At 46.3% G+C, this 13,606-nt stretch overlaps 1 protein-coding gene across 6 annotated transcripts in view; it reads left to right on the top strand.

Moving 5' to 3' along the window:
* Nucleotides 1–13,368, top strand: part of WIPF1 (WAS/WASL interacting protein family member 1) — a 58,558-nt gene extending 45,190 nt beyond the window's left edge. For all 6 annotated transcript variants that reach the window (XM_069781471.1, XM_069781467.1, XM_069781469.1 and 3 more), the window contains 5 exons: nucleotides 106–285; nucleotides 1,553–2,323; nucleotides 5,095–5,307; nucleotides 7,017–7,130; nucleotides 8,442–13,368. In XM_069781471.1, the coding sequence (XP_069637572.1) occupies nucleotides 106–285; nucleotides 1,553–2,323; nucleotides 5,095–5,307; nucleotides 7,017–7,130; nucleotides 8,442–8,497 (1,334 nt within the window). In that variant the 3' untranslated portion in view covers nucleotides 8,498–13,368. The remainder of the gene's footprint in view (nucleotides 1–105; nucleotides 286–1,552; nucleotides 2,324–5,094; nucleotides 5,308–7,016; nucleotides 7,131–8,441) is intronic.
* Nucleotides 13,369–13,606: the final 238 nt, after the last annotated feature.

Raw genomic sequence — 13,606 nt, 5'->3', positions numbered from 1 at the left:
CTTGTCCATTTTTCCCCAGCTACAAGCGTTGCTCTAATGAAAGAGATGACTTTGCAGGCTCACTCTCGGTTCTCTGCCTAATGTGGGGGATTTTTTTCCCAACAGAACCCAAAGGACCTGGTGGAGGTGGCGGTGGTGGCTTTGGAGGAGGCGGCGGTGGCAGCGGCGGCGGGGGTTTTGGTGGTGCCGGTGGTGGCAGCTTCGGTGGTGGAGGACCACCTGGCCTTGGAGGCCTTTTTCAAGCAGGAATGCCAAAGCTCAGATCTGCTGCGAGTCGAGATGCCGGTAAGAAACACCTTGCAGTTCCATTGTGAAAAAGGAAATGACATGGCTTAAAACCTTCATAGCACTGCTATAAATTACCTGCTGGGATTGAAGAAGTCTTCAAATATAATAGGCTCTTAGGAAATGTAATTTTCAGCTTGAAACTTGTTTTAATACTAGCTTTTACAAGGGAGAAGTGAGACTCCTCTTTCCACCCATCCTACTAGTTATTGATGAAAACTAAAGATCTCAGCAAAGTTGAATTGCTACCTGCAAAGTACAGTCAGGCAGACTAGGTCCTGCCTTAGCTGTGGGTGTGCAGGACAGAGGGGAGCTTAAGAAGATTCCAGGTTAATTCTCCTTTGTGCACCCGGAAAAAGGATCTACTTTCCAAATGGAAAGTACATCTGCGTCAGCTCCACAACAGCATGATTTACCACTTTGGGAGCGCATGAGGCATCCCAGCTGGCTGGTACGCAGGCTGCAGCTGGAGGCTTGTCTGGGGGCTTGCACTGCATTCTTTTTCAAAACAGCTGCCCAAAGCCTCGTGCCCCTTGAAACAAAGGCGATCTGGGGCCAGTGAGTTTTGTAAGGTTAAGGACATAGGATTTCACGCTTGTTGAAGGGGGACTGGGCAATGGGGGTTGCAGGGTGTTATGAATCTTATGTATTTTATAGACTAACGTAATTTTTCAGCACATGTACGAAACAGTCTCTCGGAGCTGGTATTATTTTCTATTGCATCACAATCTTATTTTGGGAACTTGTATTAATACAAAAGTTCCTGGCATCACAGAACAGTACTTCTTCAACTGCAAGGCTGGCTGCCTTCTTCCTGACGAGCACAAGTACATCCTTAGATAACAGCTACTAGAAAGGGCTGAAAAGAGCCTTTTGCCAGACTGTTGTATCATTTAAAAGCTAAGATTCCTTTGCTTGCCGGTTGATGGCATCAAGCACTTGTTCTCGGTGCACCATTTCTTCCCTCCCCACCTTACTGCTGGCTGTGTGGCGGCCGCATCCGTTGCGTTACCCTGCGGCCACGGTGCTCCCTCGGGAGTCGTCCCTCATAAGCGCTATCGGGAGGTAACCCGCTGCTCCCGAGCGGTTCCCCGACGCTACCAAAGCTGCTGCTGTAACTGTTCCTGGGCGCCCAGCCCCGAAGGCTTGCGGGCCGCTTGCCGAGGCCGAGGCCGAGCCCCTGCCCCTCGGTGTTCGCGGCCCCCCAGGACGCCGTCGGGCGAAGCCGCTGCCCGAGCGATGCTGATGCCCTCTCCCCTGTCCGCAGATGCCGGGGGAGGCCGCCCGCCCGCCCTGCCGCCCGGAGGCCGCTCCGCAGCCGCCAAGCCCTTCTCTCCGCCGACCGGCCCGCCGCGCTTCCCGGGGCCGCCCTCGGGGCCGCGGACCTCCGCTCCCGAGCCGCAGAGGAGCCGCATGCCGCCGCCGAGGCCCGACGTCGGCTCCAAGCCCGAGGCCGCGCCGCCGCCGGTGCCCAGCACCCCCCGGCCCGTCGCCTCCAGCCTGCACAACAGGGGGTCGCCGCCGGTGCCGGGCGTGAGCCGGCAGCCCAGCCTGGGGCCCTCGCCCCCGCCGTTCCCGGGCGGCCGCAGCGCGGGGCCGGCCGGGCCCCTCCGGCAGCCCGGCCCCAGCGCGGCGGCCCCCTTCTCCGGCCGGCCGCCGCTGCCGCCCACCCCGGGCCGGCCGGCGGAGGACAAGCCGCCGCCGCCGCCGCCCCCCGCCGGGCACCGGCCGCCGGCCGCCCGGGAGGCGGCTCTGCCCCCGCCGCCGCCGCAGAACAGCAAGCCGCCCGTGCCCTCCGCCCCCCGGCCCGGCCTCGGCGCCCCGGCGCCCCCGCCGCCCCCCAGCCGGCCGGGGCCGCCCCCCGTCCCGCCCGTCCCCGGCGGCAGCGACGAGATGCCGCGGCTGCCCCAGAGGAACATCTCGCTGGGGTCCTCCTCGGCCCCCGCCGGCGGCGGCGGGGGGGGCCGCTCCGGACCCCTGCCCCCCCCGCCCAGCGAGAGGCCCCCGCCGCCCGTCAGAGACCCCCCCAGCCGATCAGGTAGGGAGCCGGGGGCGGAGGGGGTGGGCGGAGGACCGGAGCTTGGCGGGGGTTGAACAGCTGGGCGCGGTGGGGCGAACCGACGGCGCTTTAGGGAAGGGGGGGGAATGGCCGGTTTGCCCCAGGGTGGCGCTGGCCGTGCCCCTCGGAGCGTAGCCCCCGATCTCCTGCCCTGACAGACCCAGAAGGAGCGGCGTCGGGGAGCTCCGGCCGGGGCGTCGGGCTGTGGGCAGGAGCGGAGCGGGGCGCCGGAGGAGCCCGGGGCGGGGGCAGCGCCTCTCCCCGCCGGCCGCCGCCGCCACGCACGGCCCCCGCTCTGCGTGGGCGACCGACGGTGCTGTCGGGCACGGGGGGTTCTGCGGCCGGAGAGGGGGGTGGTGGCTTAAGGAAAGTCACTGCGCGTCGCCAGCCTGCTCACGTCTGCCTTCGCAGGTCTCGGCGGCTTTCCTCGTAATTACTGTAATTAAAAAGGGCTGCAGGCGGGGTGGGGGGGGTGGTGTGTGTCCCCCGTTCTGTTCTTCGGCGCAAAAAAGCTGTTTTATCTAGCTTCTGGTAGGTGACAACGTTTGCCTGCCTGCGTCAACTGGCGTGAGTTAATGGTGGCGTTCTGATGAATGGAGGTTTGCAGAGCCCCACCTTCTACGTGTTGGGAGACACGAACGCTTCCAGCCAAATACAAATTATTTTAATAAAAGACCTAGCCAACAGTTGTTAAATATAATGGCAGTTGTTACAGCGTGACTAACTGTTGTTACTTACCATATGCAGATTTCAAATAAGGCTGAAAATAGAATTGTCTCCTTTGAGTTATTTCATAATATACTTTGTCCTCTGCGACAACTGTTGTTCATAACTTTTAAGAATTGCACATCATAACTTAGCTCTCTTAATACCTGAAGGTTTTCCCTTTGGAGGGGAGAGAATTTAGGCGCAAACAGCCAGGCCCTGTAACATCGGGAAGGGAGGAGTGATGCACAGAAGGCGACGGTGGGAAGCTCCATAGAGTTGCCTTTCATTTCATCCTTTGGAACAAAAATCTGGAATCATCTCAAACCCGCCCAGTCCTAGACTATAGAGATGAATGTCATGGGAGCTCCCGCAGGTGACAGGCATCCGTGTTGCTTTCCAGCTCCTTGAACCAGCCTGGATCCCCTATAGCACAGCACCTGCAGCAGCTGTGCAGCCACAGAAAATACTGGCCCCGGAACAGTGCTTTGTGAAGCTGGTTGCCAGCCCAAAGGATGGCACAATGCCAGCGCAGCCTGCAGTAAATAAATCAGAGAAATCTTTTCACGTTTGACTGGGAGCGTGGATCAAAGCTGCAGAGAGCGTCTGCAGTTATTGAGACACTTCCAAGAGCTTCTTCCGTGATGGCCTCTGCTTCCACCAGTGCTTTCCTGGTTGGCTCTTTTCTGAGGCAGATGGCTTGAGCAAACCTGCACTACCTTTCTGCGGGCTTAATAAGTAGAAGGAATGGTAGCAATAAATTATAAATGTAAATACTCCTGTTCTGCAGCGGTTCAGTACAGATGATGGGGTTTAGGTAGGTTTAGAGAGAGAGCAAGCAAAACTATTCTGAAAGTTGCTAAATGCTTCTCATTCTTAGAAACCATTCCCTGAAGGCAAACTTTAGTAATTTATAAAAAAAAGAAGGGGAAAAAAAAAGGGGGGGGGAAGGACACCCACAAAGCACAGCATTTTTCTTGAAGCATGTTTCAGTGCTTGTTGCTGGAGACACAATATCTGCTGCTCCCTTTTTCTAAATGCATGTCTGTAGCTAGATTTCATCAGGACAAGGAAGCATTTCATAAAAATGAACATAATTGTCAGTTGCCCAACTGTGCCAAACAGAGGTAGTGAGACCTTTGAACAGGCATAGCCCTCCACACCCTCTGCTTCATCTCCTCATGTCCTAACCATGGGTACCTCTCTCCTTGGCAGCAGCAGCTTGCTTGCCTTTATTGACTGGCTCCTCTCAGAGAAGCGCCCTTCCCCTTCCCTCAGGGCAATCCTGGTCCGGTGTTACATGGGCTGTGCCTTCATATTTGACCTGTCATGTCACCGCGCCAGTTACTCAGATACATGGACGCTAGGAATGCCAGTCTATGTGTGAGGTCTGTTTCCAGTTTAGCGGGAGCAGCTACCGAAAAACCTGGCATGCAGCGCACATGTTTATAAATGAGCGAGCTGATGCCATGCTGCTTAACGCTGCTGGTCCTGGGCTGAATTCCCCTGTGCACCACCACAGACCCTGGCTGTGACACCCAGAGGGGACCACTTCGATGGACAAAGAGCCTCTGAGGGTAGCAGAGCTCTTCTGCCACGTGTCCTCTTGCCTTGCAATGGTACATGGAAAGGAAGTGGGCTACGGTCTTGGACCTCCACAGTACCCTGAATTCCAGCTGTAACTTCTGCTCGTTGTGGCCGACATAATTTAGAGTGGTTTAAAAATGGCTTCAGGGACCAGCACTCCACAGAGGCCTCTGTAGCTGAGGGAAGTAGGAATATGGGCCCTGAGGTGTATTTATGCTTAGATATACGCTGCTCCTCCAATCTCTACTCTTCAAATCAGCACCAACTCCCTAGAGAGCCCTGGAGAGCAGGAAAGTGGGTGCTGAGGGCAATTCCCCCTCAGGGCTGAGGGTCCCAAGCCAGCCCACCCTCTCCAGTTTGTTAGCAGGAGGCTGTGGGACACAGGCAGCGGCTTACCACCGGCAGAATAACCCCTGGTGCAAACGGTGTTTGTGTGCTTGCCTCTTGTCTTGCTCCAGGTCCGCTCCCTCCACCTCCTCCCATAAGCAGGAATGGAAGCACTTCACGGGCTTTGCCCGCTGCTCCCCAGCTGCCCTCCCGGGCAGGGCTGGACAACCAGAGAGGTGGACCACGACCACCGCTTCCCCCTGACCGGCCGGGCTCGGCAGCACCGCCGCCACCACCACCACCTTCATCAGCTGTCAGAAACGGCTTCCAGGATCCAGGTGATGGTAAGCCATCCTCTTAGTTGTTTGCCTTTGACAGAGACCGTGTAGCGGCTTTTGGCCTTAATACGTCAAAAAAGGTTTGGGATAGAGGCTTTGTTTCTAGTGCAGACCTTTGATTTCCGACCAACAGAGGTGTCATTTGGGTCTCAACTAACCCTGCCAAGTAAGAACAGAGTAAATATGCCATACGTAGAGCAGAACTGCAAAGTCGTCCATACAGTCTGCAGAATAACCCTTTGAAAAATAGCCTGAAAAAAAGAAAGGTATTTACCGTGCTTTGCTTTGCTACAATACAGAAAAAAGGCCTAAGGGGATCGTTCTGACTCTAGTATGAATTCAAACCATAGCTACGCTAAGACTCTTTGGAAGCCAGAACAAGTTAGATGATCACTCAGAAGCTGAAAGCTGAAAAACAGATGAGGGAAGAGATTGTCAGAACACTGCTGAAAATGTCAAGTATCTCTCTTTTTGCTAGTGTTTATTGAAAAGGTGAGGTGTAAGATTGCTGTGTTTTAAAGATTCATCGTGCTTTTCTTTTCAGTTGTTTTCTATTTGCAAAGGACAGATAAATCTTTCAGCTAATTATGGGAGGCCAAAATTGGTATTTCTGACATTTATAAGGTTATTAAAAACAAGCAGAAAATAAAACTGTAACTCATGCTTTTGAAGTATCTTTACACATCAGATAAGGCAGGTGGGTCACAGATGCATTTTTTCCTACACAAGTCATTTGCAGGGTTCAGAACCTGCACCTTTACACACGGGTTTCTAATTGCAACCATTGGGAGTAAACATAGAAAAACTGGATCCCAGCGAATAACCACATGTACAACTGCTGGGCAAAAGTTACTCAGCTGTTCATTACATTATGCAATAAAATATAAGAATATTGCAAGAAAGTTATGGTTGCAAAGTCCTTAAGCAACCAAGTGAAGAAATGACAAAGTTTAAGATAGTCCACACTTTCTTCCTTGGGCCTCCAAATTCCAGTGCAGAACAGAGCTCCGTAAACATTTCTTATTACTTCAATGAAGGAACGGATCAGCTTGCTTTATTCTTTGCAATCCTGTAGACTCAGTAGGTACATCAATAGGGCCCCTGTACTCTCAAGAGATATAGTTTCAACTGATGTATTTTTCCATTTTTGACACTAGTTACATACGGGTTTCTCTGTCATCATACATTTTATCATAATGGCCCCAAATTTTCTTTTTCCCATATAAAAATTAAGAAAGAAAAAACACTGCTTGTAGGTCAGTGTGCTTTTAATGATGCTTTTGAGCTCTGTATATCAGTGAAGTATGAATATCAGAAAATTCTATATCCAGGAACAAAATACTGTTCTGAAGTAGGAGACACTATGCATTTCCGGTAACACATATATGTGTGTATGCATGTGTATGTTAAAAAAGCAGTTCTATTATACATGGAAGGGAACATAGCACTTACTTTGTGGAATTACGGCTGTTTTCCTGATCTGTGATTTTTCGTTAAATTGGCTAAGTGATCAGCTAAAGTTAATAAGGATTTTCATTCTCAAACTAACCTAAAGCATCTTCTTCCCTGACTTCCCAATAGGATGCTGGTTCAATACTCAGCTATGTAAGCGTTTTGCAATATAAAACATGTATTAAACGTGATGTTAATGTCAATTTACTTTCCTGAAGCTGTGTCACAAAACTAACAAGTAAATTGCATGGGATTTTTTTCAGATGAATGGGAAAGCAGATTTTCTTTTCATCCGATATCTGATTTGCCACCTCCAGAGCCATATGTACCTGTGAACAGGAGTTATCCCAGTAAACTAGCAAGAAATGAAAGTAGAGGTAAGTTTGTTCCACCTCTGCTGTTGGAATTTCAGCGTATCATCCTAAAAACAATGTGGATGGGGAAGAGACTGGGTGCTGAGGTTTCAAAACTTCTCAGACTAACAGCCCGGTCACCCTTCACCACCACACAGGAAAAGCTGAATGCAGGTTTGCAGGCACAAGCCCTCTTAAACTTGTATTTGAGGGAGTAATCATTTGGGTTTTAAGTTGGAGCATGTATTGTAAGAGACCACCTCTGCCATTATATAGTCAACCCTTCTGCTACAGGCAGCCAGAACCACAAAATCTGCTAGGACTTCCTCCTCATTTCCCATCTAAATTCATGCACAACTCATTCTTGTGCTAACATCCTTGAGTTCAGTTACCCTTCCTCCTTGGTGTGTTAAACCCCTAATATTTTTTAAGACAACAGTTGTACCCTCCTCTCGGCTTTCGTTTTGCTGGGCTGATTAAATCCGGATGTACTATGCTCTTCCAAGCTATGTTCTCTGATCATCAGGGTTGCTTCTGGATACACTTCAGTTTGATTTTGTCTTTTCCAATCAGTGTTACGTGCTGTTCCAGTTCAGGCCTCAACCGTGTCTTCTACAGCAGTATAAATGTTTCCTATCTTCATTAGTGGTATTCAGCCTGATACACCCAAGGATCAATTTACTTCTTTCACAACCAGTGACATCGGTGGCTCATAGTTATACTGTAATCATCTGTACACTCAGATGTTTCTCTCTCTCTCCTGTTTCCAAATGATGAGGTTTTGGTTTGGAGCAGAAATTCCTGTTCTCTGATCTTTCACTTTGCCCTGTTAGCTTTCATCCCATTCGTATTACTCCATGAAGAAAGGCAAAGTAATATATGCATTTTTTATGTTTCCTTTCATGAGTTTGCAATGAAAATCCTCATATTGGGAAAAATGTGAAGAGCTTTGAAATGTTACTGTATTTAGAGCTTGCCACTTTCATTGAAATTTGCATGTGTTGCAAGTAGCACTGAGAAGGTATGTGTTCACATAAAATAGTAAGGCTAACAAGAGCCATCAATGTGTTTTGAAAAGGGGACAAAGGACTAAAATGCATATGCTTTCCAGACATTTGGGAATAGCATTAGTTAAAATCTTTTTTTTACACTGTTTGAAGTTCTGATGTTGTTTAATAAACTAACCAGAAACTCTACAAAGATTTTTTTTAGTAAAATGGCTAGGCAAAAAAATGAGTAGGTCTACACCAGTTACTGAATTAATGGCTTAGATGTAAACTCCCACTTTCAAAGAAACCAGGAGAAGTGACACAAAAAACTTTCTTTCTCTTTTAGGTGGCTCTGGCCGAAAAGAAAGAGGTGCCCCACCGCTTCCGCCTATACCAAGGTGAAATGGGTTCTGGCCCATCCTTGGGCGATGTCTGTTTTCCAGTTTCCTTCGAGTCAGCTCTCCTGTCCACATCATTGGAAAGTTGTCTGTTTTGCTTTGTTTCCACTTTTGGCTTGTCAGCTGGAACAAACTTCAGTCTCTATTACAGAAGTAATAGATGCAGCTTATGAACTATAGTTGCTCAAAGCTATAAATTTTATTTGCTTATACTGCAGGCTGTCATGAAAGGCATTTTGTGGACCATGCATAACATACGTGCATCATGCTTACTGTGTCCAGCCCTGTCTTCTTGAGAGCTCCATGGGAGGTGTGGCTTTGAATTTAATGAGAGCTGGAACAAAGCTGTTTCATTCACTTTGGGTACAGTGGCTGTATTATTTGAATGATAAAGTACAATCTATTTTCTGTTTAAAAAACAGTTGCTGGAGAAAACCATGTAGCCAAGAGTCCCCTGGATCCTTCTTTGCATGCCTAACTTGGCCCATCTGCTTCTGCAAGCCACAGACCTACTACATGGTGACCAAGAGTTCATCCTAAACCTTTTCACTTCAGCTTAGCCAAGCAAATCCTATTTTAAACAATAGATAGCACATCCCACCCCGAGGATGGATTGTGTCTGGCCTTCCTTTTATCTGCAGAGAGTCTTTCAAAGAAAAGCACAAGTGAAGAATTCAGCAGCCTAAAAACACCTTCTTTTTTATCCCTCTTTCCTTGTTTTTTAATAGTGTTACGCTTTTAGTCACCTAATTCTTTCCTACTCTGATGTGGACCAACCCACAGTCATCTGTGTCCTGGATTATTGTAATGCCGTCTACCTGAGACTACATGTGAAGAGTCCTCAGAAAGTAGTCTTGGTGAAATGCAGCAATTATTGTAGTTGCAGGCTCCTTCCGTAAAGCATCACTAACACCAGTGCTCCACAGACTGCTTTCCAGGTGTTTCTTTGGTACAATTAAATCATGGGTTTTGACTTAAAAATCTTTGCAGGGCTTAGGTCACAAGTCTCAGAGACCGTATTTGACCTGCGTTACGGTAGAGCAGCTGAGGTAAAAAATGTGCGTAAGTGAAGGCCCTTTGAAGTAGTGAGGGAGGTCTGGGGTTTGTGCGTTCAAGTGGGAGCATCAGCTCCAAAATTTGCTGTCTGCACTGGTTCAAGAGAAATGGGAAGATTTGCCCTTCTGAGTTTACCATGAAGCCTGTCCTTTCAAACTTTGTTGAAAGGAATCTCTGCAGAGAGCTGCAAGGCTTACATTAATAGAAGAGAGAGTAAACTATTCTAACCTTGTGACGATTGGTTAATATGTTTAATGGCTTTTGAATTTTGTATATGAGAAAAGAGTTCATTGTATGAGTGCATTTTACAAATGGATCTAAATGCATATAAAATGTCTTTGGAAATTAGAGGAAGATTATAATTCTGGATTTGAAATATTGCTGAATGATAGCTCTTTGTTAATTGGGCATCTGAAGGTTAGCTCTGAAAAATTTCTCCTGTCTCTTCAACAGTTTCTGTTTCTTCAACATACTCCTTGGGATCCCTATATCAAGCCTGTATCAGCAGCCATGCTCAAAAAAAACCCCCACCAAACACCAAACCAAAACAAAAACTAGTCATGTAGGTTAAGAAAATGTTTCTCTAGCACGGGAGACATGATCCTAAGTACACTCTGCGGCTAGAATGAAGTCAGTCCTTGAAAATCTATGGAATTTAGCCGAAGAGAGTCTGGACCCCACTGAAGTGTTTGTGCATAGGGCTTTTTGCTCTGTCAGTCGGCAGGGAGGGGCAGATCCCCTTTCTGCCCGACAGCCTGGACAGCCACAGTGAAGGGGATGAGACAGAGCTGGATTTGGCCAGATCAGATTTAATTTGGCCTTTTCAGTGTTTGTTTACAAAATCTTGTTAGCTGTGATAGCATTTGATTACGTACCTGTTTTTTACATTTTTATATCTAATGACCTATATTAAGTTACTATTTATGGTCTTGAACCTGCAATTAAATGCGCAGGCGCAGGGATGTATCTACATCTAATTGCAGGATCGTGGCTGTAAGGGTTTCTTAAACAGATATTAGTGGGACCTCCATGTGACAGGTGCACCTTGGGATCAGACCTAGCGCAATACTGAATTTGTATATGTATTTTATGGATGTCACTTAAAGTGCCTGTCTCTTTGGGATATTATTATGTGAATAGGAGTCCAAATAAGATTTTTAGGATAGTAACTTAAAGGATAAATTATTGTATTCATGTTTTTAAACTGAAGCACTTAATAACTTTCTAAGGAACAACATTTTGAATTTAAGAATACAATATTTTCAGTACCTTGACCTGCCAAATCCTTATTAATATCCAAATAGCTATGCAGCCAAAAAAAAACCCCAAACCTTCAGAAACTATACCTTTTTTGTAACTTACCTGCTTCCAGCATGACTGTTTTACTTTGAGTAAGTCAATGAAAATGCTGCACATTGTTCTGCCAACTCCCTGCATCATTCAAAATACCCTATATTTGATGTTTCGAGCAAGGTTTTCTGACTCGAAATTCTGGACCACTACCAAAGACTTGGCAAACCAGCTTCAGTCTCACTTTAAAATGTGCTGTGTAAAAGGCCCTCAGTCAACAAGCCAAGAAACCTGAGCTGCTTGGGTTTTAGCACTTCTTTGTACTATAGAAACCTCTTCAGAATGGATGTTTGGCATATATGTAAAATAGCTTAACAATGCAGAAAGAGGTATTTTTTTCACCTAACAACAACTTACTATTTATATCTTTTGCTATAAAAGTCCCCAGATATATTCCAGAACAATGCAGCATTTTATCATTCAATATATTGCTTCATATATCAGTAGCTATTTACAGTAAGATCAGTATTAAAGTATTTATTTCACTATGTAGTGTTAAAAAGAAGAATACAAAACAGATTGAATCAATGGTGCCTTATGACTTTTTTAGTCAACTTTTCTGTCTCACTAGAAAAATGAATAGGTGTTGCTCTTCCAAGTCCGAATGTAAATAGTGCCGACAGTAGCATTATACAGCGTTCGAGCCAAGTCCTGCTGTTGCAATGTGCTCAGTCTGCTAACTTCAGATTGAGCTCAATGTATGGAGAGACTATTGGATCAGTCTTTAGGTGAGGTGTAAGCAGGCACTGGTTGGCCTCACAATCAGTTGTTGGTATCGCTCTGGAAATTTAACCCTTTCCCAAAACCAGTGTCTCACGCTGCTGTCCATACAGCCTGGCTGAGTTCAGTGTGGTTGCAGAGGTTATTAGAGGACTAAGTTTGATTCACTGCTTGCACAGAAGATTTACTGGGTTTGTTTCAATGGCATTGTATTGTAAACCTTCAGACCTCAAACTACCTTTTTATGTCATCACTAAGACTCGCATTGTGTGACAATGGCCACAGATGTTCATTTTTGTTTAACTCAAGTCAGTAAATAAAGTGGGAATAACTTTTGTACCATGTGACAATAATTTCTGCTCAATATTTTTGGAAGAAAAGCACATGTTATGTCTGTTATGACTTTCTGCACCAGCCATTGGGAGTAGAGGTCACAGTGATTAATGTTCAGAGTTGTTAAAGGAAACTCAGCTTGTGATTCAGGAAGCATGTATTTCTGTAAATGAACTACTTCAATAAGGTCGCAAAGTTCTTGTTTAGAAGCCAGCATTTCCCAACACTAAAAGAATCATAAGAACGACTTTATTTTTTTTCTGCAAGACTGAACTATTAAAGAAGTTCCTTAAATTGTCACTTAAAAAAACTGGACAGTAGTTTCTCCTTGCAACAACAACTGTTTACATGTCACTTGTAGAAGTAGGTCTTTGCTGGAGCAGAGGATGAGGGAACTAAACTGCTGTCGTGCTTCACATATATTGTAACACAACAGTTTTCTGTGCAGAAGTATGGAAACAGAAAGGGTACTTTTTGCCTTGGAAGCAAAGAATAGAGTTGAATGATCATACTGGGATTATTTCCAGCAGAATGTCAAATGTCAGGAGACCTAGATAGGGCCCCTCAGCCACAGGATGCTGGAAAGGAGAAGATTGCTCAAGGAAATAAAAACCAAGTGGCTGAATGTTGCTATCAATACTAGAGTACAAATTACAATATAAAATGTGCATGTATGTAATACCACATCACAATAGTGTGAACATTGTTGTCTCACAGTCAGGTGCAAATAACCTGTTATGGCGGTACATTGACTCTGTATAATATATATTGTATGAACTTTAATCTTTCAAATGGTATTCACCAGAAAATATGGAGAATCTCTTACCTAAGATATCTGGTAACACATTAAGTGTAGCTAGTTCGTGGAATGGTTCTTCATGTACATTGGGAGAAAACAGGGATCTTGCAGCCTATAAGGTGGAAGTGTCTGGACCATTCAGTTAAAATGTAAACATGGAGCATTGGCAAAAAGGGGAGTGTTGGAGTTACTCAGCAGAAGCAGGGCACATGTATCATGTTCTCAGTGAGTGAGTACATGGCAGGTAGGTAGGCAGACTAAAAGAAAAAAGTGGAAACCGCATGTCTTAAAAAAGGGAGTAACCCTTCAGTATGTTGCCATTTTGAAATACAGTTTGTTTGTGATAAAGGTTCTTCAGTGTAAAGTAATGCATGCAAAGGAAGACCTCTAAATTTGGGCTTCCAAAGCAACACAAGACTATGAAAGAGAGGGAAACATAACTTAAAACATAGGCTGAGCAGAATGTAACATGTTTTTATCAGATGCTTAAAGTTTGAGCTTTTTATAAAATATTAATCTAGTTCTGTGAATATTTTTTTGCTCAACATTTATTTTGTATGTGGTTTTGTTCTCTTTATTTTTCTGTCCTATGCCAAATAAATTTTACTTTTATTTAATTGGTGGTGCAGACTGTTACGTTGAGAACAACCACGGTTGCTTCCTTGACTGAAACACACGTCGGCCTTGGCAGGAGCGTTGACAGTGAGTCTGGCGAGAGCTGGGGCAGGTTGTTCTCCTCCCCTCCTGCCTGCCGTTGCGCAGCAGCACAGCAGTAATGCTCAGAGGACTTTGGGCCTCCGTACAGTGAAGATTAGACACCTGCAGATAAGGAGAAATAATGAGGTTAGTTTAGGA

This window comes from Haliaeetus albicilla, chromosome 4, assembly GCF_947461875.1.
Source record: "Haliaeetus albicilla chromosome 4, bHalAlb1.1, whole genome shotgun sequence".
In the NCBI taxonomy this organism is placed as follows: domain Eukaryota; kingdom Metazoa; phylum Chordata; class Aves; order Accipitriformes; family Accipitridae; genus Haliaeetus; species Haliaeetus albicilla.
The sequence above is the reverse complement of the archived record's forward strand: the minus strand, read 5'-3'. Positions and strand labels throughout refer to the sequence as shown.